Source organism: Candidozyma auris, chromosome 7, assembly GCF_003013715.1.
Source record: "Candidozyma auris chromosome 7, complete sequence".
Classification (NCBI taxonomy): Eukaryota; Fungi; Ascomycota; class Pichiomycetes; order Serinales; family Metschnikowiaceae; genus Candidozyma; species Candidozyma auris.
Genome location: NC_072818.1, coordinates 743207 through 768588, shown reverse-complemented (window position 1 = coordinate 768588; position 25382 = coordinate 743207). Strand labels below are relative to the sequence as shown.

Here is a 25382-nt window from a genome sequence, read left to right as displayed (position 1 = left end):
TGAGAAGTGAAATTAGCACAGTGAACTTTTTAGCTGGCTGTAGATGGAAAAGCTCTCACCAAATCCTCCAATTGGGTTCTGTGTGCCAATTCTGCTGTCGATTTGTGGCCCCATGGGAAGCTGCTTCGCACTGAGACAAGCGCCGCAGTCTGGCGCCAAAAGCTAATCTACTGCCGAGGAAGCGAAGAGGAAGAGCGAAAGGACAAAAAAAAGAAGAAACCCGAGAGCAGAAAACCAACAACTTCGATGGATGGAATTTGAACAATTCGGATTCTGTATTCCGTTATCTATAACTATTTATATGGACTATGCATTTATATTGTTCTCTATTGTGTGTGCTCCTGACCCTCGAGCACTTCCCACCCTTGCAACGGCTTCGCGCCCAAAAAGCGTCTCTCATCCACCTGCCTGGCGCTACCCTCTTCGTTTCGCTTTCCGCATTAGGCAGCGGTGCCGTCATCTAGCTACCATCCTACCCCCAATTGCCAACCAAAACCCACTCTTCTTTTTCCTTCGCTTCATTGCCCTTTCTTTTCTTTCTTCTTCTTCTTTCTCATCCACATTCCAGTTTTATCCCTCAGGATGCACTACTTTGGGCTTCCTCACTCGGACTTTTTCAAGTACCCATCCACCAGCTTGGGGCCCCCCTCGGCTCCCTTTGAAAACGCCCTTTTGGCGGCCGTTTTCGACGCCTCCATGAAAGTGTCTATGCCCTTGACCATTGCCATCGTGTACTTTTCCGTGGTGCACTTCGTCAATCCTTTAGTGATCGCCAGGCAGAAGAAGAAAGCCCACTTGGAGAATGAAAAACTCACCGAGACCCAGGTCAAGCGCTTGGCGCCCGCTCCGTTCCACATAGCAAAATCGCCCTTGTTCAAGTTGTTCGTGCTCTTGCACAACGTGTTTCTTTGCGTCTACTCGGTGTGGACGTTTGTCAGCATGCTCCAGTGCTTTGGCAAAACGGTGGCCTCCATGTCGTTGAGGTACAACTCCCAGAGCAGGCTCTCGAATTTCGTGTACGCCGTGTGTGACGTGGAAAACGGAGTTTTCAACCAGGACTTCATGACGAAGAACTTGACCATTCTCGGCTGGTGGTTCTACATGCTGAAATTCTACGAGGTCATCGACACCATCATCATCTTGCTCAAGGGGAAGCCCTCGTCGCTTTTGCAGAGCTACCACCATGCGGGCGCCATGATGTGTATGTGGAGCGGCATCCGTTACAGGGCGCCTCCCATCTGGATTTTTGTGGTGTTCAACTCGTTTATCCACTCGTTGATGTATTTCTACTTCTCCTTGTGCTGTATCAGAGTGAGGGTGCCAGTGATAGCCAAAAGAATACTCACCTCGCTCCAAATCTGCCAGTTTGTGTTTGGCGGCTCCTTGGCCGTGTTCCACGCTTTTGTGTGGTACTACGACACCCTGAGCAACTCGTACAACAACTGCATCCACAATGCTGAGCAGGCGATGCCTCTCATGATCAATGTGGCCTACTTGACTCCTTTGACCATGTTGTTCGCGGCATTCTATATTGAGAGCTACATCAAGGGCGGGAAGAAGTGATTGTTGACCAGAAATCGATGAGACAAGATGATCCATTGGATTCTAGTGAATCTGCTTGCACTGGTATGCGTATTATAGACTTTTGCCTACTATTTAATGCCGGGACGCTGACTAGGAGATTGCAGTAGCCATGCAGAGAATTCTGGGAGAATCTGGAAGTTCTTCCCTCTTTCTTCTGCTCTCCACTTGACGTCCTCCCACGCAATTGACACAAAACTATAAGTACACGTTTTTGTAGTAGCGTAGAATGGCTGCGAAATTTGACCCCACAAATTTTCGAGACCCTTGCTGCAACGCCCTAGGATCTACAAAGTTCAAGTCAGTAAACAAAGTAAATAGCAGCACACGAGAGCATCAACAAGCCAGTTTAGGCTCAAAATGTTGTGAAGTAATCAAAATATCAAACCCTCCTGGCTATTTGACTCCCTCGTCACACATGGTTGGCCCCAAGCAATCCTTCACACTGGAGATCGCGCTCTAAAGTTAGCTCCAATTCCAACCAACCTACACCTTCAACCTACCACCTTCCCCGTTTTCTCTCTTTAAATGCCGACATGAGCAAATATCACAGATTAAACGAGCACGGCGGCGGCTCCAACTCTGACTTGGACTACGACGCCGTCGACTCCTCAAACCCGCCAGGCAGACCTTCCCCATTGCACTCGTCCAACTACACCAACAATCAGGGCGAGAAACACCCGCTACAGCCGTTGGGCCACTTGAGCAACTTGGACAGCAGCTACGAAAAACCAGCACACGAGCACGTGAGCTCGAGCTCGGGGAGCCGAGGATCCCTTGACTCGGAACCCGTGATGATAAAGAGCAAAGCTAATGACTCGGGCGACGGCAGTGATAACTTCAGTGTTGGAGACGGTGATAACAGCGACGGTGGTGACTCCTTCGCTGAGTGGGATACCATTGACACGGCAACAGAGGAAGATCGCCTCAGACGGCGCGACTTGGGCCCTCTGGTGGATAGTGGAGTCCGGATGGATAATTACGGCAACTCATATGAGCATGTAGACTTCGATGCAAGGAAGTACACGCGGAAGCTCAAGTTCAAGGGGAAGAAGTTGGTTTACTTTACCTCGGCGTTTGTATCGTTGTTTGTGTCGCTTTTCGGATACGAGCAGGGCGTGTGCTCGGGGATCTTGACGTTTGTCACTTTCAAGATGTACTTCAACTACCCGACAGCCACCGAGATTGGGTTGGTGATTTCCATCTTGGAGATTGGCGCCATGATCTCATCGCTCATGGTGTCGAAGATCTCTGACAGCATTGGGCGCAAGCGCACGATCTTGCTAGGAACAGTCATTTTCATGTTGGGCGGGTGTCTACAGTCATTTGCAACCAACTTGTGGGTTTTCGGCGTGGGCAGAGTGTTCAGCGGGTTTGGCGTCGGTATATTATCCACTATGGTTCCCTCGTACCAATGTGAGATCTCTCCGTCCGAGGATCGTGGTAAGCTTGTCTGTGGTGAGTTCACTGGTAACATTGCCGGCTACTGCTTGAGTGTGTGGATCGATTACGCTTGCTACTTCATTCAGGACATTGGAGACGCCAGAGAGAACCCAGACGCTCTTGCTGCCAATGTTTCGTGGCGGCTTCCGCTTTTTATCCAAGTGATATTGGCGATCATTCTATTCCTAGGCGGTTTCTTTGTTGTCGAAAGCCCTCGATGGCTCTTGGACGTTGACATGGATCAGCGAGGCTTCCATGTGCTCTGTCTTTTGTATCACGATGACCCAGACCCGCTTAAAGCGGAGCACGAGTTCTTCCTTATCAAAAATAGTATTCTCGAGGAGAGAATCAAAATTCCCAAAAAGGAGAGATCGTGGAGACACATGTTCGGCCACTACAGGCTTCGTATATTCATCGCATGCTCAGCGTTGGCGTTCGCCCAATTCAATGGCATCAACATCATATCTTACTACGCCCCCATGGTGTTTGGAGAAGCTGGCTTCAAGGACTCCATGGCACTTCTTATGACAGGAGTGAATGCTACAGTATACTTACTCAGTACCGTTGCGCCCTGGTTTTTAGTGGACCGGTGGGGCCGCAAACCTATTCTTATTAGCGGAGGCCTATTAATGGGGGTGTGTCTCAGCTTCATTGCGTTTGTCATGTGGCTCGATGTGGAGGCGACGCCGCTGTTGGTTGCTCTCTTGGTGGTGATATACAATGCTGGCTTTGGCTACAGTTGGGGTCCTATCGGGTTCCTCATCCCACCAGAAGTGTATCCCTTGGCGGTGAGATCAAAGGGTGTGTCGCTTTCTACGGCAACCAACTGGCTAGCCAACTACATTGTGGGCCAGCTCACGCCAATCTTCCAGGAGACTATAGGATGGGCCATGTATATTTTCCCAGCAAGCAGCTGTGCGCTTTCGATATGCACGGTAATGTACTTTTACCCTGAGACGAAGGGGGTGGAGCTCGAGAACATCGACCAGTTGTTTGATGAGTACTACGGCACGGTCAGTGCTGGATACACACAAGTTGGAGACGTTGCGATGGAACTTGACGAGTTTGACTACGAGCTCGGAGTGGCCAAGCCGGGACCCGAGGAGGGAACCGAGATCAAAGGAGCCAGGCCAACAGCAGAGTAGGCCTGACGACACAAAAGCTAGGCATTTTGGTTTAGATAACGAGCGGCACCATGATTAGAGCACCGCAAGCGAAGTGACGGTGGGATAGACGCTGTGCGTACCCAACGGTGCCACGACGAGCGATAGCGAGTCATGGTGAAAAGAAGGCAAAAGAGGCTACCATAAAAGCGCTAATTAGATTTTTTTTTAAGAAGAGTCTTAGAGTGTAGATGTAGAATTGTGGAGGGTGAGAGGAGGCGTTCGAAAAGTGGCTAAACGAAGGCCAGGTGAGAACGAGAAGCGATGCAACGGAACGGAGTGCAAAAATAACTCTTCGCCAAACACAAAAAGATGCAGAGAAAGCAGGGAAGCAAGGAAGCAGGAAAGCTGATATCCAAGTAAGAGGGGACGTGAAAGCCTTCAACACAAAGGGCCCAAAACTGTCCTCCACGTAGCAAGCCTTCAAAATATTCAGGCACCCTTCTTCACTTCTCAGGTGGGTACCCACATCATGTTCGCAGGTGGTGGTGAAAAAAGCTTGGGTGCGCTCTGGAGCAGAGGATGCTATTTGTGGGGCCGCCGCACCGCAAGCGACCGAGCCAGAACTGGCCCCTTCTCGATTCCTGCGGCAGTTGGCAGCAGCCTTGGGCAGAGGCTTGCTCCTATATAAAAACGAGGTTCCCCAACTGTCGAGGAAGACATTTGATTTAATCAAACTCTTTTACTGCTTTTTACTTCTTCCTTTTCCAGATCGAGCTTTTATCATCCATTGCATGAGCGACGTGGCCCTGATGTCGCTGGCGGCAAGTGTGGAGCTGTTTGACGATAGTGTCATGAGCGACAGCAGCCAGAGTATCGCATCCACAAATACCAGCGTGAGCAGAGCCAGCAGAGGCAGCAGAGGCGAGCACGACACCGACTCCGCAGCATCAACGAAAAGCAACCCACCGTTGCCTGGGTGCGCTGTCACCGCGCAGGCCACCGCCAGTTTCCTCAGAGACCCTCGCGCCGAGCTCTCGTACATCATTGCAAGAGACAAGGACAAGGAGCCAGAGATCGAGGGAGCCGGAACAAAGATTGAGGGAGGCAGATCAAAGATTGACGAAGAGGCAGACGAAGCAAAGATTGCCGCAGACGAGACAGATGTGGAGTTGGTGACCTTCTCCAGCAAGGGATGCAAAACACCCCCAGACGAAGAGGTGCCAGTGGGTGCGATGAGCCGATGTCGAAGCCGCGAGGCCAGAGCCAACCTGGCGTTTCTTCGTCTCTACGCGCACGACACCAGCGCCAGATACAACCGAGTACTAGGGGCCGGCGGCGCCACTGGCGCCAGCACCAGGCAGTGGGCGCGCTCGCTTCGGCAGTTCGACAAGGAGCACGACTTGGCCCGGATCCTGGCGCTTTCCACCAGAAAACTCTGGGACGGTGTGGTGTTGCCTCCGCGCAGCGACCCGCTCCCCAGGCGGTGTGCCAACTGGCGCGAGTATGTGAGAACAGAAGACGGTGCGAGGAGAGGAGCGCTTGTGATGGAACGAAGGGCGGGCGCCAGTCGAGTGGTGCCGTGGGCGCCTCACCGGCGGTGGCTTCGGCCAGCAGGGGAATTGGTGATGGGGAAACGGGTGGTGCAGTATACGGTGAAGGGGTGGGCTCCGGAGAGGGCGAGGCCGGCGAAGTTGGGCGACGAGGTCGACCAGTTTTGACTCGATGGTTGGGCCGGCCGTTTTTGACTTCGGCTGGCATGACCAGTTAATTATACATTGTTCTCAGTGACTGCTTTCCATCCCCAGCTTCTTCGAGTGGGCTCAGCTGCAAGTCGCATTTTTCGCAGCCATTTAGACACCACCAGCGGCCACACGACCATCGGCAAGTACCAGTCAAGAATGAACCTATATCAATTGAAATGGGCATTGGCGAGTCTGAATGCACTTTGAATGCGCGTCTCAACCGATATGCTGACATTGCTAACTGGTGTATGTTTTCCATCTTCGGTTTCTACGGGGCCACTCTCCCAGTTACCGCACTATGGCTCCAAAACGCATCTCATCATGATACCCTAGTTTCTTAGGCTGCCAAAATAGACTAGAGAGCTCGAGATAGCATTACATAGAGCATCCTCGGACAGCCTATATACCTTAATGACGTAATGACTAAATGATGGTGTAGCTAACTGTGAGTTACTGATTGTGTTCTACAAAGCATATTGTACTAACCACATTTGCTGGCCAGATCGTGTTATTGGTGCCCCTGCCGAGATTGATTTCAACCAAGCGTATATGGACCTTTTTGTTTGCAAATGATCAGTCAAACAGCAAAATTATTAGGCAACTGACGATGCTCGATTGCAGCCATTTCTTCCAGCGAACCCTGCAAGCGCCACAAAACAACCGTGGGCTTGTCTTGTCAAAATGCATTAAACTAATGTCTTGTTGTACTGATGTTAACATTGGTGGACGCCATAATCGAGACTGAAACTACACGTTCGTCGAAGGAGAAGCCAAGCGAAGCTGCTAGCTGTGAAAAATTCGACCGTGTCCCAAAAATCATGGATCTCCTATATATTTTCTTGTGGCTCTTCCTCCCAAGTGTTTAACAAATATACAATTTTAAGCAGCCATTGGCACAATTCCATTGGACTGATTACATACCTTTTCAACTCTCCCAACCTCTTCTCACCGACGTCTAATGGCTGCGAAATTAAGAGAATACCTGGAATTCCACCAATTCATCGGCTGCACTTGCAGACTGCACTAAGTATGTGAAATTGCCATGCTTGAAATGAAGAAATATTTGATTGGCAACACTTTTTCTCTTCGTAGATCTTAATAGAGGGCCAGCTGGGCTACTCTGGTTTCGCAGTCACACCCATCACATGACTCACATTCAACCCACGGCACCACCACACACACTCTCAGAGCGTCCATCGCCCTGCACACAATCCATGCTCCATACCCTGGGTAGCGAAAAAATCCTCAAAAAAAGATCAACCTGCTTAGTTAGTATACTACATCACGATGGCTCCAGCTAAGAAAGTTGCTCCTCTCCCTTTGGCCGCCAAGGCCCAGGCCGTCTCTGCCACTCCAGCCAACCCTTTGATTGAAAGAAGAAAGAGAAACTACGGTATCGGTCAGGACATCCAGCCTAAGAGAAACTTGAGCAGATTTGTCAAATGGCCTCAGTACGTCAGATTGCAGAGACAGAAGAAGATCTTGTCCATGAGATTGAAGGTCCCTCCTGCCATTGCTCAGTTCCAGAACGTTTTGGACAAGAACACCGCCACCCAGACCTTCAAGTTGTTCAACAAGTACAGACCTGAGACTGCTGCTGAGAAGAAGGAGAGATTGACCAAGGAGGCTGCCGCCATTGCTGAGGGCAAGAAGGCCCACGATGTTTCTCCTAAGCCTGTGGTTGTCAAGTACGGTTTGAACCACGTTGTTTCTCTTATCGAGAACAAGAAGGCCAAGTTGGTTTTGATTGCCAACGATGTTGACCCTATTGAGTTGGTCATCTTCTTGCCTGCTTTGTGCAGAAAGATGGGTGTTCCATACGCCATTGTCAAGGGTAAGGCCAGATTGGGTACCTTGGTTCACAAGAAGACCTCTTCTGTTGCTGCCTTGACCGAGGTTGCTGCCGAGGACGAGGCTGAATTGTCCAAGTTGGTGTCCACCATCAACGCCAACTTCATTGATAAGTACGAGGAGCACAGAAAGCACTGGGGCGGTGGTATCATGGGCAAGAAGCACAACGACAAGGTTGCCAAGAAGGCTAAGGCTTTGGAGGCTGCTCAGCCAAAGGTTTCCGCTTAAGCGTTGCATGTATACTTAATAAAGACAACTTAAGAACCGAGGCTTGACGTAGATGTGTCAACGTTGATAGAAAGTGGTTGCAGTAGAGAGTGAGTATGTATGATTTTTATTTGTATCGTGAGGATTCAAATCATCTTCGATTGGGTGTATGACTACACATATAGTGAGGAGGTTAAAGCCTTTGTCCACCATCTGAGTTGAGTGGATCTCATCTGCACGAGCAATCTTGAGAGACACTAAGTGTCATTTAAAGACACGAGATGATAGTTGAGAGACGATTCCCTACCTGAGGGAACTGTACTACCATATCTGCCTAGTGCTACACTTATTGTACATAGCATATTCTAAGAACTCATATACAAGCATATTGAAGATGAATTAATTATCACACAAACCCTGCAAAGCAACTAAAGCAGATCACGAAAACCCCGCTTTCTCCTCAGGCAACCATTTGCTTGATCTTTCATTTTGTTTGTATGTCCCTCGCTCACTTCTTCACTCACATAAAACAATCTCACTATGGGAACTTTTTTCGCAGCCATTCAGCGCCCCAGCAATTCACACTACCCAGCCTTACAAGCACCACAAGAGAAACGTAACGAGCAATGGTGAGTTCAGGATAAAATTTCCAGAATAAAATGCCCTTCATTTTTTGCAAAAAGCCCTTAATCCATGGTAAAACCCGTGCACCAAAGTCACCATTAAACCACCCATTCTGCTCTTCCTGTATGGCGGCGGGTAACTAGCGGGCGGGATTGACCAATCGCTAGGCTCATGATTTGCAACAATTCGCACCCAAGTGTTAAAAAAGCTACTCTCAAAGTCCCATCAAATCAACACTCTAGAGACACCCCTCTGGAAACAGGACATTCTTTATACGGAGGATCCGTGAACTACCACTAATTCTAATCTTTGCTTTCCAATAGATCGGGTTCGAAATATGTCATTTCTCAGAGACTTGCTCGAGCTGACTTTTCCAGTTGCCTACGCTGCTGAGCCAGACGAAGAGGTTGAGGCCGGCACCGACGAAGTCAATGACGACGCCAGCGAAGACGCCAGCGAAGATGACAGCGAGGACGCCAACGAGGGTGCCAGCGATGAGGCCAGTGAAGACGCTGACGATGCTGAAGAAGGCGGCGATGACGACGAAGATGAAGACGACGAGGACGAAGATGACGAGGACGAGGAGGAGGTGACCGACCCATTTGACGAATTGCGTGAAGAGTGCAGCAAGAGCGCCTCGTGTGTGCCTTACGTCCACCACTTTGACGAGTGTGTTGAGAGAGTCCACAAGGAGCAAGAAGAAGAGGACTACGCCCAAAAGGCGTACAAGGAGGACTGTGTCGAGGAGTTCTTCCACTTGCAGCATTGCATCAACGACTGCGCCGCCCCTAGGTTGTTCTACAAGTTGAAGTGAGTGCCTGAGCGTCACTTGAAGAGCAGAGGCCGCTGCCCCAGCCTCTGGCTGTTGCAGCCTCTGGCTGATATTACAGCCTGGATGCCCCGGTCTCTGGCTTGCCACAAAAAATATATCTGCATGTCCATTTATTCTCCCTCATTCACTTTCTCCATCCGCTCTGCTACCAGGGCATTTACAAATAGAATCGCTACTGTACTGAGACACTGGGCTTGGGTCTGGTGAACAAATGTAGAGCATCAGAGTCTCTGGTGCTATGTAGAGGAGTCGCTTTGCTGGGGCTGGACGAGCACCCCAACACGCTTTAGACATCGGTCCCGACCTTCAGAGGTGATGCTGGTAGACGTTGGCTGCTAAATAGATGAGCAGTGAGCAACCAGAGGGACAGCCACTCAATGCTAGTGGTGTTTTTCAAAAGGATTCACATCTGTTCTTTTTAAAGATTGCATGGCCACGCTTGTGACATTTTGACCACATCTGTTTGTGATCTTAGTTCTTGTTTAAAAATTGGGTCCTTGTATTGAGTCTTGCTCTTACTTCGTGTTGCTGTGGAACTGGATGCAACAGCTGACTCTACAACACCCATTCTTTGTAAGTAAAATAATTGGCTTCAATGGAGCTCTCAGCTTGCGCCGCGTCTCTCACTCGCTAAGTCTTCAAGTTTCATGACAACTGCAGCAGGTATTTAATCTTCTTGATTGGCTCTTCAGTTGCCTGTCAAAGTGAAAGTAAACCTCAGAAACGTATCTCAAGCCTGAGGTTAAAATAATTCTAGCTCCACTTGAAACTTTTAAAGTCCCTCGCAATACCCATTGCTGTTTTAATCTGCCTCGATTCTTGATATCCTGGGCTTTACTAGCAAGGACGATCAGGGCTTGAGTGACAGATACTGCAACTAAAATCTACGACTCTTTGCATTTTAGTCATGGGAGTACCCACTGGCCTGTAAACTCGATGCAATTCTGTCTGAAGGTTGTCCTTTTTACTCGTATACGACCATCGACTGACGTCCCTTTCGGTTGCAAATTCCTACTCAAATCAGTGGGGCCACAAACCTTCGATTCGCCAATTCTGAATAAGCAGCTCCAATGCCAATAGACTGAAACCAGCAGTTAGCATCTTCAATATAATACATTTACTTGAGTGTTTTTGTGTATTTTCTTCCAGCTTCGCTGCTGGCCACAAGTACCGAATTTCATTTGCAACCATTGCTCAAGATAACCGAGTGGGTGCGAAATCGGCAACACGAATAAATGGTCACTGCAAGTTGCTCAGCGAAAGAAGTAACGGTTGAATTTCGTTTACAAGGTCAATCATCATCAAGTGATTGGGAACTGTCATAAGATTTGCCCAATTACATATCATAAACTGGATGGTCGGCGGGTTCGGGTACCTGGAGGGCCACGACCTGCACACAAGCGGGTGATCGAACCTTCTAAGCAATATGCCACCAATGTCACATCATAAACTGAGAAAACAACGGGCCCTTTCCAACTTGTGAAATCCGTAACATCAATTGAGCAAAACACTGCCATATCGGTACTGAGCGAAAAAACCCAACTGAAATCTTAAATTGAAACTATTGCCTGAAATGTCGAAGCCAGTCATTGAAGAGAGAATCTACATTGGGAACGTGGATTTCTCCGCCACCGAGGATGAGCTCAAGGACTTCTTCCAAGGTTTGCAGGTGGAGTCTGTGGAGATCCCCACAAAGACGTTCACCAGGGGCAAGAAAACCGTCACAAGACGCCTAGGGTTTGGGTTTGTTCAATTTGCCCTGAAGGAGGACGCCGACAAGGCGCTTGAGCAGTCCAACGGACAGACTTTCAAGACAAGAACGCTCTACCTGAGAAAAGCATTGCCTCCAGCCACGCCTGAGGAGAAGAAAGAGAGAACCGAGGCGTTTTTGGCTAAGAAGGCAGCCAAGAGGGCTCAGGCAACCGAGAAGAAGAAGAAGCTGAAGGGCAAGAAGGAGAAGGCAGCCAGTGATGAGAATGAAGAGAAGGCTGAGAAGTCCGAGGCGGACGAGGCAGCCAATGGTGACGCCGAGTCTAAGAAGCAAGACAAAACCAAGACTCCAGAAGGTACTCCTTCTGCAGACACTGTGTTCATCACTAACTTGGACTACAAGGCGAACGTCAAGGTGTTGGACGCTGTGTTCAAGGACTTGGAGCCCATGTGGATCCATGTGCCAACTAGAAGAGTGCCTCGCCACATTCTCAAGCAAATCAAGGCCAACCACAAGCCAGTGTACAATAGAGGCATAGCTTTTGTCAAGTTCAAGGATCAAGAGACCCAGAAGCGTGCCATCGAGGAGTACAACGGCAGAGAGGTGAACGGCAGACTGATCATCGTTGAGGCTGCTGTGGACAGACCCAAGTCGGATGAGGACGAGGAGACTTCCTCGGGCTCCGACGCTGCTGAGAGTGGTAAAGCCGAGACCGAGGCTTAAGCGAAGGCCAGTGCAAGTCAGCCGAAGGCAAGATAATCTATTGAAGAAGAAGATTGCCAAAAATGATAAAACACACTATTTGGAGGTTCGAAAGTGTAGAGATTGTAGCGTGGGGTTGGCTTTGCGCCGGGGTTCAGCCCTGGCAATGCTCACGTGATCACTTCATCGCAGTAGGCTCAATGTTCGCACCCACTATAAACTGTTAGGGGTAGGCTAGTGGGATCTATGAAACACCCTAGTTTGCAAGTCACATGATTATCAATCACGTGTAAACCTCACCAAAGTAGAAAATTTCTCTATCAATCGTCTAGTTAATAAACCACCATGGGTAGAGTCATCCGTAACCAGAGAAAAGGTGCCGGTTCCGTCTTCACCGCTCACACGCGGTTGAGAAAGGGCGCCGCCAAGTTGAGGACCCTTGACTACGCCGAGCGCCACGGGTACATCCGTGGTGTCGTGAAACAGATCATCCACGACTCCGGTAGAGGTGCTCCCTTAGCCAAAGTTGTGTTCAGAGACCCATACAGATACAAGTTGAGAGAAGAAACATTCATTGCCAACGAAGGTCTTTACACCGGCCAGTTTGTGTACGCTGGTAAGAAGGCATCTTTGAACGTCGGTAACATCTTGCCCTTGGGCGCCTGTCCAGAAGGTACCATTGTATCGAACGTTGAAGAGAAAGTCGGCGACAGAGGTGCTTTGGGCAGAACATCCGGTAACTACGTGATCATCATTGGCCACAACCACGATGAGGGCAAGACGAGAGTCAAATTGCCCAGTGGTGCGAAGAAGATCATCAACTCCGACGCCAGAGGTGTCATTGGTGTTGTTGCCGGTGGTGGTAGAATCGACAAGCCATTGTTGAAGGCCGGCAGAGCGTTCCACAAGTACAAGGCCAAGAGAAACTCATGGCCCAAGACCAGAGGTGTGGCCATGAACCCAGTGGACCACCCTCACGGTGGTGGTAACCACCAGCACATTGGTAAAGCATCGACCATATCGAGAGGCGCCGTGCCTGGTCAGAAGGCCGGTTTGATTGCCGCCAGAAGAACCGGTTTGTTGAGAGGTACGCAGAAGACCCAGGATTAGATAGGATAATGCATGTTACGGGAGATATTTGTAGGTGCCAGAGCGACCGAAAAGCATCAAGGGAGCAGGTTTTAGTTGAATTAAAGAATTTGCAAAGACATTTGGTGTAGGTACTTCGTATACAGCAGCTATTGGAATTGCTGGGGAATGTACAAAGGGCTTAGTTGGCTGGATGAAGACAAAGAAAATGGGGTTGAGTAGTGATAACAAAGCAATTTCGATGGGTGATAGCGGAAAGGCTTGATAAGTAGCTTGCTCGAGCATTATTGGGATTACACCAAAAGAAGGACTGTTGATGGCTGCGAAAAAGTTACAAGATATCCTCTGTTGAAGGGAGACAAGCCCAAGTAATGGGGAAATCAGGATGAAAAATTCAACCATTCGGCTCATAAAATGTATAAACTTTCACTTCTGGACTCCATTGATAGCCAGAGAGGTGATACCAACCTCGAATCAGTGAGTTCAACGAAGCGTCCACACGGAAACCTTGGATAGACCATCATCAGAAATCGACAGGTCGGGTTGAGCAACAAGCTGCTTCATTTTTGAGGCCTTTTTGTTGCCCCACATTATCAGCACCGAATGGCCATTTCTCATCTGACACGCATGGGGCAAAGAATTGAAGAGCCACGAATAAAAATAAGCCACGAATTAAAATAAACAAAGTAGAAGCAGCAATGAGTAGAAAACTTTATGCACAGCCTATAAATAAATGTCTTTTTTGATAGATAGGTAAGGTTTGCCCAAGCAGTAGTCTCAAACACCCGACCAACCATCCATTTAAGAGCTTCTGGGTACAGGGAAAAATGGCTGCGAAAAGCTCCCTCACTCCAGCGTTTCACCCGGCTTCCGTACTACCTCTTTAGCACGACCTCTGAATGAAACATTGTCAACCCCCATAGATCAGTTCCAACTCAAACATACATATACTATACGAATTGGGGTCAAAACCGCGTTAAACAGCTGTTTCCCTGCCACCACCAATATATCTTGTGCCTCGCCCAGCGGCTCCACATAGTCGGGGTACCGCACCGGTCGGCTCCTCAACTATCCAACCGAGGCGACCCCATGTTCGAAAAAAGCCAGTGCACGATCAGCCAACGCAGAATCAACCCAAACAATTCTTATCCGCCTTCTTCAGCGTCCGTCTCCGTCCGCCTCCCGCTACATTCTTCCCAAGCCTCTTCCCCATTCTATTCAAGTGAGTCACAATCAATCATAATAGACAGTGCGGAAACCTTGCCCGGATAGACGATTTCGCAGCCAACCAGCCGAGAGAAGCGAGGTGAGCGAGAACACCTACACCTTAAGCGCCACAAAACAAACTAAACAACAACAAAAAAAAAAAAAATCAAAAAAATTGAACGTACACCTTTGTGAACTTCCAACTTCATAGAGTACACTCTTGGATATTGTTGCTTTTTCAATCTGCCCCAGATTCCACTTTTCCCTAGCAGCTCCCACAAGGCCTCGCACGGCACCAACCTGCACTTTCCTGCCATCGCGCTGCGCTAACTATATATCTAGCGCCTCTCTTTCCACTTCTCTTCCTCATCCTTTCTTGCCAAAAGTACAACCACCTTCGTCATGGCCTGCCTACTATGGGACTACGATGACGTTCCACGATGTGCACGCACGGAAATCACCGCCTTCTTTCCGTTGGCCGTGGCTGCTGTGTCCTTGGCGTGGCTCCAAGTGTCTTCGATAAAGAGCTACTGTGCTAGCACCAAGCAGATTGTGCTTGAAGAGTCCCGCCCGCTTCTCGCCAGCGCAGACGCCTACGGGGCCATTGGCAACGATGGAACGCAAACCACCAAGAACACCAACGATGTGTCTTTGAGATCGCCATTTCGACATGATGAGGTTGACCTTTACCAACGATGATGGCACTCCTCATGGCCAGAGCGTGGAGCAGCCCAAGTCTCTAGGCGACCGGTTGCGTCTCTCGCTTGAGTTTGTGTTGGTGACGTTGCAGCTTGTTTTGGCGGTGTTGACGTTTTTCATTGCCGGCTTCCGGTATGAGTGGAGGTCGTCGTTTCTCGTGCAAGCTTGCTTGACGGCTAACTGGGGCTACGCATTCCTCTTGTGCGGGGCCCGCACGCTCAACATGAAGAAGCAGCGTCTTGTGTTGCCCAACTTGTGGGCGCATTCCACGGCGTTGTACTTGTTCCATCTTGTTTCGTCGGCGGTGTTCTTCCGCTCGGCTCTCATCGGCCATGTCAAGAGGTCGCACGTTGCCTACTACTACACTCTTGATTTCCCCGTCACCGTCATTCTTGCCTACCTTACGTTGTCGTGCAGCGTGGGTGACAAGCCGGCTAAAATCTACGTCACTTCTGATGGTGCTACTCCATCACCAGAGAACATTGCCAGTCTTTGGTCGTTCTCGACGTACTCGTGGATCGATAAGATGATATGGAGAGCCCGCAAGTCGCCGTTGACTATGGCAGACATTTGGGGCTTGCGTGAGGACGACTATGCATTGCATGTTCTCAAGGTGTTTGATTCTTCAAAACTGGCCGCTAGATTTACCTTCAAGCTTTTCTCCCATTTCAAGTGGTTATTCGCTCTTCAGGGTTTCTGGGCCTTGTTGGAGTCCATTTTGGTTTTTCTCCCCACAATATTGCTCAAGAAAGTCTTGGAGTACGTTGAGGACACCACAACCACCACACGCTCCATGGCATGGTGTCTAGTTTTGCTCATGCCATTGACCAAATTGATCGACTCCTTGAGTTCTGGGTTTTCTTTGTTCATTGGCAGACGTGTCTGCGTGAGAATGAGAGCCATCATTATCGGCGAAGTGTATGCAAAGGCCTTGAGAAGAAAAATCTCCATTAAGGACGTGAGCGACGATGAGCCTGAGTCTGATCAAAAGTCAGCAGATTCCGATGATAAAAAGAAGGACACTGACTCTTCTGGCACCTCAGAGTTGGGTGCCATCATCAATTTAATGGCAATTGATGCTTTCAAAGTGTCGGAGGTCTGTGGTTACTTGCACTTTTTTGTCGGAGGCACCTTGATGCTTGTTGTTTGTACGGTTCTTTTGTACAACTTGTTGGGATGGAGTGCATTGGTAGGCTCTGCTGCTATCGTTGTGTTCTTGCCCATCAATTACAAGCTTTCTTTGATGACCGGCGAGGCCCAGAAGACAATGTTGGGCACTACTGATAAGAGAATTCAAAAGATGAACGAAACCTTTTCAAGCATCAGAATCATTAAATTTTTCGCCTGGGAAAACAACTTCTTCTCGGACATCATGAAGATCAGGCACGAGGAGTTATACTATCTTAAATTGAGAAGTATTTTGTGGGGCCTCCAGAGTTTGATCTGGTTTGGTATTCCAACTATCATCACAGTCATTTCATTTTACTGCTACACCATGATCGAGGGCAAGCCTTTGACTGCTCCTATTGCTTTCACCGCGTTATCGTTCTTTACTCTTTTAAGAGCACCATTAGACCAATTGGCCGACATGACTGCCATCGTGATTCAGTCCAAGGTGTCTCTTGACAGAGTGAGTGACTTTTTGGAGGAAGACGAAACTTCCAAGTATGAACAGTTGGGTCAGAAACGTACCGAAAACTCTCCACTTATTGGATTTGAGAATGCTTCTTTCTCTTGGAACTCTTCATCTGATGCAGACTTCAAGTTAAGAGACTTGAACATCGCATTCAAGCCAGGCAAGTTAAACGTGATCATTGGCCCTACTGGTGCTGGTAAGACGTCTTTGCTCATGGCACTTTTGGGTGAAATGGAACTCTTGAACGGTAAAGTATTTTTACCAGGTATAATTCCAAGGGATGAATTGGTTGTTGATCCAGCTACTGGTCTCACTGAGTCTGTCGCTTACTGTTCTCAGTCAGCTTGGTTGCTTAATGACACTATTAAAAATAATATCATCTTTGCTCAACCTTTTATTCCCGAGCGTTACGATAGAGTCGTTGAAGCTTGTGGATTGACCCGTGACTTGGAGATATTGGCCGCTGGCGATCAAACTGAGATTGGTGAAAAGGGTATCGCTTTATCTGGAGGACAAAAGCAGCGTATCTCTTTGGCTAGAGCGTTGTATTCAAACTCAAAGCACGTTTTGTTGGATGATTGCTTGTCTGCTGTGGACTCTCATACCGCCTTGTGGATCTATGAAAACTGTATTTCTGGTCCTTTGATGGCCAACAGAACTTGTATCTTGGTATCTCACAACGTTGCATTGACTGTACAAAAGGCAGAATGGATAGTTGTTATGGAAGACGGAAGGGCCAAGGTGCAAGGTACTCCAGATGAATTGTTGGAAAATGGTCATTTAGGTGACGATGAGTTGGTCAAGTCCTCAGTGATGAGCTCTCGTAATCAGTCTAGTACTAACTTGAAGTCTTTGGACTCGAAGAACTCCGAAATGAAGTCCAAGGCTGCTATCATAGAGAGCAAGTTAAAGAATCTCGCTGGCGAAGAAGAGCAAATGGAGGGTATCCGTACTGACGGTAAGTTGATTGAAGAAGAGGAAAAAGCTGAAGGTGTTGTCGGGTTAGATGTCTACGCAGGGTATGTTAAAGAGTTTGGTGGCTGGCCCACATGGTCCATCATTATTTTTACCTACGGATTTACCCAGCTCGTCTACATTGGACAGTCCTGGTGGTTGAAATATTGGGCTCAGGATACACCGGAAACTATTGCCACTGTTATGAATGTTGTTGGTGTATCTAGTGACTCTATGCCTGCTCTTGTCAAGACCTTTTTGGCGAATACACAGTTGGCTATTGGCTCAATCACATCTGCTTACAAGCTCGCCTCTGATGCTGTCACGGCATTCAAGACTCATCACACTGTCCAATACTACATCATTTGGTACGCATTGATTGGCCTTGGCTACGCTGTTTTGGCGACCATCAGAGTGTTTGTGTCGTTTTTTGCCGGTATCAGAGCTTCCAATAGAATTTTCAAACGCGTGTTGACTAGAATTTTGAGAGCCAAGTTAGGCTTTTTCGACAAAACACCTCTTGGTCGTATCATGAACAGATTCTCGAAAGACATTGAGGCCGTCGATCAGGAATTGACACCTTTTGGCGAGGCAACATTCGCATGTCTTGTGTCCTGCGTTTCGATTTTCATTCTTATTAGTGTCATCACCCCTGGCTTTATTTTCTTTGCTGTCATTATTTCCTATTTGTACTATTTGGTTGGATCGTTCTACATCACCCTTTCTAGAGAGTTGAAGAGATACGACTCTATCACCAAATCTCCTATTCATCAGCACTTTTCAGAGTCATTGACTGGTGTGGCCACCATTAGAGCATATGGTGTGGAGTCTCGTTTCATGAAGCAGAACTTGGCTGCTATTGACGAAAATAATAGGCCCTTCTTCTACATGTGGGTTGCAAACAGATGGCTTGCATTGCGAATTGATGCGGTAGGCTCTCTTGTCATGTTGTTTGCTGGAATATTTGTCATTTTGTCCATCGGCAAGATTGACGCAGGTTTGGCAGGTTTGTCCTTGTCGTACGCGATTTCCTTCTCTGAAAATGCTTTGTGGATTGTTCGTCTTTACGCCAACGTAGAGATGAACATGAACTCCGTTGAACGTTTACAAGAGTTCATGAAGGTGGACCAAGAGCCACCCAGCGAGATTCCTGAAAATGAACCAAAGCCGGAGTGGCCAACTAGAGGTGAGATTGAGGTTAAAGATGTCTCCTTAAGATATGCTCCACACTTGCCTAGAGTGATCAAGAATGTGTCTTTCCACGTGGAGCCCTCCAACAAGGTTGGTGTTGTCGGTAGAACTGGTGCTGGTAAATCCACCATTATCACGGCATTTTTCAGATTTTTGGATCCTGAGACTGGATACATCAAGATCGATGATGTGGACATTTGCAGCATCGGTTTACGCAACTTGAGACAAGCGATTACTATCATCCCGCAGGATCCTACTCTTTTCACAGGTACTATCAGATCTAACTTGGATCCATTCGAACAGTACAATGACAAGCAGATCTTTGAAGCTTTGGAGAGAGTGAATTTAATATCGCGTGGCGAACGTGCCAGGGACATTGATAGCTCTCAGGAGAACAAGAACAAGTTCTTGGACTTGAACTCTGCTGTGTCTGAAGGAGGCAGTAATTTGTCCCAAGGACAGAGACAGTTGATGTGTCTTGCCAGATCATTGTTGAAGAGCCCTAAGGTGATTTTGTTGGATGAGGCTACCGCATCGATCGACTACAAGTCGGACGCTATGATCCAACAGACTATCAGAGAGGAGTTTTCTGGATCCACAATTCTCACCATTGCGCACAGATTGAGGTCGATCATCGACTATGACAAGATTTTGGTGATGGACGCTGGCAAAGTTGTCGAGTACGACGACCCATATACTTTAATTGTCAACAAGGAGTCATTGTTCTACAGCATGTGTGAGAACAGTGGAGAGTTGGACGTACTCACCAAGCTCGCTAAGGAATCGTATGTCAGCAGGAAAAACAAGAAGTAGTTGTGCCATGCCGACAAACAACAAACGATATTTATTACAAATCCACGTCATTAGAGAAATACAACACCAGTAGCATCTGTATGTTTGTATTCATTTGATAATCCTGCGTAGACTGACGCGCCTTATCTAGATAAGAAATCCCGAGCAGCCACACTTTGGAATCCACAACCAATGTTATGCTACCAAAAAAGCACAAATATGTGGCTATTGCTATAGACGACACGGAGTCTACTGTGCTGTTTTCCTCATCAAATCTTCTCCCACAAGAAACTGACGGCTTTTGTCCGCAACTTGAAGAGGCACCCCAAGGGCGCCATTTGGGGCTCTTTTCAACGATAGTCTTGTTCGTTAGCAGAATCTTGGGATCCGGGTTTTTAGCGATATCCAGTGGCATGTATAGTGATTGCGGAGGGTCGCCTTTTTTCTTTTTCCTCTCATGGTTAATAGCATGTGGACTGGCGTTTGCAGGGCTCTATGTATATTTGGAGCTCGGCCTGTTCATCCCGAGAAGCGGTGGAACAAAGGCATTTTTTGAGGTCATATATGACAAACCGTACAGGTTGGCTAGTGTTGTCATTTATATCTACTCGGTGATGTTTGGCTTCACGATTCTGAACATCTTGGTTTTTGGTGAGTACTTCTTGCACGCCCTTGGTATCAAAACCTCAGATTAGAACATCAGGTGGACTGGGCTCTTGTTGCTTTATATCACATGTGCATTTCATGGAGTCAGTGTTCACCATGGAATAAGAATTCAGAATTTTATTGGCGGTTTGAAGTTGATCTTAGCAGCAGTGATAGTATTGACTGGTCTCTGGGTCACAGTGCTTCCACAGAGCGTAACGAACATAGAGCTGCAGTTACACATGAGTTCCTTTTTCGAGACAAAAACGCAAATTACATTGGGATCTTTTGCCAGTGCTGTGATAAAGGGGACATTCGCATGCGCCGGGTGGAACTCCATTCACACCGTAACCAATGAAATCAAAGATCCGTATTGTACCTTGAAGATAGCTGGACCGATTTCTTTGCTTATCATCACCGTGACTTACCTCTTCATAAACATGGCGTACTTGGTGGTGATCCCTGATCAAGAGATCATGCAAAGCGGTCAACTAATTGGCTCGCTTTTATTCGAGAAGATTTTTGGGTTTCGCATAGGAAGACAATTTCTTACCATTGCATCCGCCGTTTGCACAGCTGGAAACGTTTTTGTTGTTTTGTACACTATTTCCCGTGTGAGCCAGGAGGTATTCAGAGAAGGCTTCTTGCCATTTTCTCGGTTCATGTCGTCAAATTGGCCAAGAGGTGCACCCCTTCCCACGCTTCTTCTAAGTTGCACTCTATCCACTATTGTCGTGCTTGGCTCGCCTCATGGCGACGTTTACAACTACGTGGTTTCGCTCGAAAGCTATCCGCAGCAGATATTTGTCGCCTTGTGCGCCGTGGGAGTATTTATCATGAGGAAGCGATACCCTAACTTTGTGGCGCCCATCCGATCAACAATACTCGGGACGATAGTTGTCATCTTAATTTCAGTCTATCTTGTGGTGATGCCACTTGTGGGAGATAACCCTAATCCGAAGGACTTGAAGAACTGGTTGCCCTATCCATATGTGGGCTTGTTGAGTTTAGCACTTGCTGGGATTTATTGGCTTTGTATGTTTGAAGCTGGACCTCGTCTTTTCAGCTACCATCTCATACCTGAGGAAACAAAACTAGATGACGGACTAGTAATCACACAATGGAGTAAAATATATAACAATAGGTTTGGATAATAGAAACATGATACAGATTCTAATTCTTCTTGCAGTCCCCTACTAACCGGTCAATCCTTTTCGCTAACGCCTTAAATGATTTGCTTTTCAATTTACGAGCTACTCTTAGCCGTAAAGCTTTATCGTCAAGCTCCTCCATACTCGCTTCGTTTTGCATAGCTTGTTCCAAGGCCTGACTCAAAAAATTATCCATTTTGGAGTTCACAACGCTTTTGGCTTTCTTGCGGGTATTCTCCAATGGCACATCGAAGGGCACGTCGTTGAGGGCATCCTTCAAATCTTGTTCTGTGACCTCTGTCTTCGATGATCTTTTCGATCTCCTTAAAGGTATTTCAACAGTGGAGTTTGCCGAATCGGAGGTCACATTGTGAGTCTGTTTCATAGAGAAACAGCTATTGTCGAACTGGCGTGTCAGTTGCGACATGAAGGTGTCGTCAGGGACCCCAGTCTGTCCCGGGTTTGAGAGCACAAATCGGTCATTGGCCCTTTTGTTGAACATATGTAAAAAGTTAGTCGGATCGAACAGATGATCTGACGAATACTCTTTCGAAGGTGCGATCTGAAATGGCCTCGCTTGATGCATGTTACCAAAGGGCAATGTGGCCTCTTGATGAAGACACAGAGCGGCATCCATGAGTTTTTGGAAGCTTTTAGGAAAATTACCAGCGAGAGGGGTAATAAAATCTCTTTCTTGTCCCGCTGGAACCTGCGGGGGACTCATTTGCCAGGAAGGTATGGTCACAGGGAGGGGTTGTTGGGAGGTCTGCTGCTGAGGACCCTCTACAGCCGAAGACATCAGCGTTTCTTTTTGTGGCGGTTGCAGAAAAATTTGTGTAGGCTGAGACGAAATTAAGGGATCCTTTTGCCCTAAATTCACATTTGTGCTCAAGTGATTTTTCAAATCAAGTACTGCCTCGTCATTTTGACGCTTCTGGGCCCCAACATCACTTTGCGATGCCAGAGCAAGGTCCCCATGATAAGAGCCCAGTCCGATAACACTGAGTCCAAGCCATAACTTTATTTTCAGGGCAAAATGGTTAAAATGACCAGCTGAATCGAATGTGATCTGCACGCGTTTCTTCAACGTCTCCCCTTCAGAGATCTTGAGTCCGACAATGGGCTCTTTGGTGAGAAACTTGACATTCTTCTCGGTGATATGCGATGTGTCCTATGTATTAGAAAGAAGTGAGTAATGAGCCTACGAAGGGTGCATCATACGATGGGCTTGCCTTGGGAGTTGATCATAAGGGTTACTCCTGAGGTGTTGTAAGTGCACCTGAGCTTCAACCCCAGTCTGTAGTGCGTCCAATCCTTGTTGGGAACAGTTAATTGGGACGCCCTAGTAATGGCGAACTCCGAGGTTTCGTGCATGCCTTAAATTAGAAGTTAGGAAAGATGTGAATATTTTTCTCTCTATGGAGGGTTGAAGGGGAGCTTATATACCTTGGGAGACAATCGGCCTGCATATAATAATTTGCAACCATAACGCCCCACTGGATCTTTATTGTTGTGTATTACCTGTGTGCCCATATATATACATGTGGCTGTTGTTAAGCTTCCAACAGATCTTCGGAAGTAAACACAGCGTCTAATCGTTTGAGTGTCATCTGGTAAAGCAAGAGCATAATCGAGCTCTGGATACCCGTCCAGATAAACCGGGGTCCCACGCCAGAGAACATCCCGTAGATGCCCTCGTTTCTATAGATTGAATGCAAAGCACTAATGGTGGAGAATTTATGAAGGAATTTGCCAATGACACCTTTAGATGACGTGATGTATGGTGCGTGGGACCCTGCAGTGGCAACGGTGGCAGTCTGGATTCTCGTCTTGATCACGTCCAAGGGAGTAGTGAGTACACCCGCCAACCCACCTGCCGCCGCACCTGTCAGTAACTCTAGCGCAAAGGATAAATCTTGATCTGAATTGTTGTATAAGATGGCCCATTTCCTGAACCGCTCGTAAAACGCAAACTGTAAGGCGCTAAAAGGCAAGTCTCTCAAAAGTGTTTCCTTATACCCGTACGCCAAAGCCGACGTTCCTTCTGATCTGGCTATCAGCCTGACGGCGTCCCGAAGGTTTCTATAATTGTATCCGCATCCTTGTGTAAATGGGTTATTGTAGCGGCCCTGTAACTGCAATCTCGTTTTGAGAACCTCGGAAGGCACATAAAATACACTCAGGGCCAAATCACCCAAAATCCCTGCAATGAAGTACGAAACAGTATCGTTCATGTGCAATGTGTTTATCATGAAACGTTTGGAGAATTCATAAGTGCCGAAAAACGTCGCTGTAGATGGAAAAGATCCCAATATCGCTGGTGTGTAACCTCCGTAGAGACCTCTGAAAAATCCTTCTTCTTTAAAAATCGTTAGGTACGCAGGCACCATATTCTTATATTTCGGATTGAACAGCAACCCTTGTTGCCTCGTCTTCACTGTGTCCAAAGAGTGCATGGCCGAGTCGCCGATAGCGCCGCCGAAGCCACCAGCCAACATACAACTCAATAGAGGAGAGCCGGTTTCAGTTTCTGGCGATTTCGATGGTTCTCTTTCTGATGAGGGTGGCGTTTTTTCATGATGGATATGAACTTCTCGATGGGGCTGGAACGGCGTCGGTATAGCGGACGTTGTCAACGACTGTGACATTTATGTGATGGGAAATGCGAAGGAATAAATAATGGCAGCCTTACTTGAAGAAGCTTTCATGCGTGGGGCAAACAATTAATGAAATGGCGCCGTGACGGCGTTAGTTGTCGAGAAAGCTGCAAATGGAATGGAAAAGGGAATCCTAATAACAGAGCTCAGCGAGTGAAGATTTTCGAGGCCACACCTTTACACCAACTCATGAAGAGGTCATTGACGAAGCAGCATACCCAAGGAAGGAAGGTGGAAATCGAGGAGGATATCACAAAAAACTGCTATTCTTAGGATGCGGTTTTCTATGGTTTTTTTGTTTTTTGTTTTTGGAGTGTAAGATGTGTGGTGTAGGAGCTTCAACTAGCGATCTCGCTTAGCAGACGGTGATTGGCGCGATTGACGTTTCGGCCGAATAATACGGAACAAAATAAATTCCACGATGATGGATGAAATTTCGAATTCCAAGGCAAAGAATGTCCAAGCAATAACCCCGAAGAATGTGTTAACCCCGGGCTATGCAAAAAATCGTTGTCATGATCTGAGTCCATGTCACGTGACTTCAAGCGCCCCACATTAGCTCATCATCAATCAACTGTCTCATGTATGCTTCCTTCGAGACGGTTCTTGAATAAACGTCTTGCTGCTAGAAGTTATCGGGCCCTTGCGCTTGAGTCGTCGTGTGATGATTCTTGCGTGGCTTTGCTTGAGAAGCAGCATCCGTCTTCGCAACCAGTGGTGATTGATGAGATGAAGAGGACCCTTAGATCAGTTGAGGCTGGAGGAGTGATTCCTACGGCAGCACATGAGTTTCATCTGAAGGTGATGCCCGATTTGGTAAGAGACTTTTGCCGGAAACATAAGATTGACGCCCAAAACAAGCCTGATCTACTATGTGTCACACGAGGACCAGGAATGGTCGGTTCCTTAAGCCTGGCTTTGCAATTTGCCAAAGGGCTCTCTTTAGCGTGGGATGTGCCTTTCATCGGGACTCACCATATGCTAGGCCACATACTAGCGCTGCATTTGCCTAGCATCCATAATCCCCAGCAGGCTCCTCCACAATATCCATTTCTCAGTCTCCTATGTAGTGGGGGTCACACGATGCTAGTTTTGCTGAAATCTTTCACAGATCACAGGATTATCATAAACACGATGGACATTGCCTGTGGCGATGCAATTGACAAAGCAGCTCGAGAGTTGGGAATGAGAGGCAACATGATAGGACCCGAGCTTGAAAAGTATGTTGCATCAATACCATCGAGCACACTAGAACAGTTTCAAACAATTCGCACTCTAGATAGAAATAACCACTTTAACTTCAAACTAAAGCCACCTTTGCGGAAGGCCAAACATCAGAAAGTGCCTGACACAATTACTTTCACATTTGCATTTCTTCTCAGCTCGATCAAGGACCACATGGCTCGTCACGATATAGACGAGCATACCAAACAATTCCTAGCGTACAAAATTCAGGATCTGGTATTTGAGCATTTGATAGATAGGGTCAATTTGGCCTTTCAAAAGCATTTGGCAGATGGCGAGTTTGCTGGCGTCGAAGATTTTGTCTGTTCTGGAGGCGTT

The 25382-nt window shown here is 47.6% G+C and overlaps 10 protein-coding genes across 10 annotated transcripts; 8 read left to right on the top strand and 2 right to left on the bottom strand. All coding sequences in view use genetic code 12, as the record gives it.

Moving 5' to 3' along the window:
- Positions 1-582: 582 nt before the first annotated feature.
- CJI96_0005457 (uncharacterized protein) lies at positions 583-1563 on the top strand (the record flags this gene model as incomplete). The annotated part of the gene is made up of 1 exon (XM_029036456.2): positions 583-1563. One exon carries the CDS (start codon positions 583-585, stop codon positions 1561-1563), a length of 981 nt encoding a protein of 326 aa, XP_028889347.2.
- Positions 1564-2117: 554 nt separating this feature from the next.
- On the top strand, positions 2118-4169 carry HGT5 (Hgt5p; the record flags this gene model as incomplete). The annotated part of the gene is made up of 1 exon (XM_029036455.2): positions 2118-4169. The coding sequence occupies one exon, from the start codon at positions 2118-2120 to the stop codon at positions 4167-4169; it is 2052 nt and encodes a 683-aa protein (XP_028889346.2).
- A 752-nt stretch (positions 4170-4921) lies between these two features.
- On the top strand, positions 4922-5848 carry CJI96_0005455 (uncharacterized protein; the record flags this gene model as incomplete). Its single annotated transcript, XM_029036454.2, has 1 exon — positions 4922-5848. One exon carries the CDS (start codon positions 4922-4924, stop codon positions 5846-5848), a length of 927 nt encoding a protein of 308 aa, XP_028889345.2.
- A 1311-nt stretch (positions 5849-7159) lies between these two features.
- On the top strand, positions 7160-7951 carry RPL8B (60S ribosomal protein eL8; the record flags this gene model as incomplete). Its single annotated transcript, XM_029036453.2, has 1 exon — positions 7160-7951. One exon carries the CDS (start codon positions 7160-7162, stop codon positions 7949-7951), a length of 792 nt encoding a protein of 263 aa, XP_028889344.2.
- Positions 7952-8891: 940 nt separating this feature from the next.
- CJI96_0005453 (ubiquinol--cytochrome-c reductase subunit 6) lies at positions 8892-9368 on the top strand (the record flags this gene model as incomplete). Its single annotated transcript, XM_029036452.2, has 1 exon — positions 8892-9368. One exon carries the CDS (start codon positions 8892-8894, stop codon positions 9366-9368), a length of 477 nt encoding a protein of 158 aa, XP_028889343.2.
- Positions 9369-10959: 1591 nt separating this feature from the next.
- On the top strand, positions 10960-11820 carry CJI96_0005452 (uncharacterized protein; the record flags this gene model as incomplete). The annotated part of the gene is made up of 1 exon (XM_029036451.2): positions 10960-11820. The coding sequence occupies one exon, from the start codon at positions 10960-10962 to the stop codon at positions 11818-11820; it is 861 nt and encodes a 286-aa protein (XP_028889342.1).
- Positions 11821-12144: 324 nt separating this feature from the next.
- Positions 12145-12909, top strand: CJI96_0005451 (60S ribosomal protein uL2; the record flags this gene model as incomplete). The annotated part of the gene is made up of 1 exon (XM_029036450.2): positions 12145-12909. The coding sequence occupies one exon, from the start codon at positions 12145-12147 to the stop codon at positions 12907-12909; it is 765 nt and encodes a 254-aa protein (XP_028889341.1).
- Positions 12910-14764: 1855 nt separating this feature from the next.
- Positions 14765-19387, top strand: CJI96_0005450 (bile acid-transporting ATPase YBT1; the record flags this gene model as incomplete). Its single annotated transcript, XM_029036449.2, has 1 exon — positions 14765-19387. The coding sequence occupies one exon, from the start codon at positions 14765-14767 to the stop codon at positions 19385-19387; it is 4623 nt and encodes a 1540-aa protein (XP_028889340.2).
- A 1797-nt stretch (positions 19388-21184) lies between these two features.
- On the bottom strand, positions 21185-22536 carry CJI96_0005449 (uncharacterized protein; the record flags this gene model as incomplete). The annotated part of the gene is made up of 2 exons (XM_029036447.2): positions 21185-22333; positions 22384-22536. 2 exons carry the CDS (start codon positions 22534-22536, stop codon positions 21185-21187), a joined length of 1302 nt encoding a protein of 433 aa, XP_028889338.2.
- Positions 22537-22715: 179 nt separating this feature from the next.
- CJI96_0005448 (uncharacterized protein) lies at positions 22716-23810 on the bottom strand (the record flags this gene model as incomplete). Its single annotated transcript, XM_029036446.2, has 1 exon — positions 22716-23810. The coding sequence occupies one exon, from the start codon at positions 23808-23810 to the stop codon at positions 22716-22718; it is 1095 nt and encodes a 364-aa protein (XP_028889337.1).
- Positions 23811-25382: the final 1572 nt, after the last annotated feature.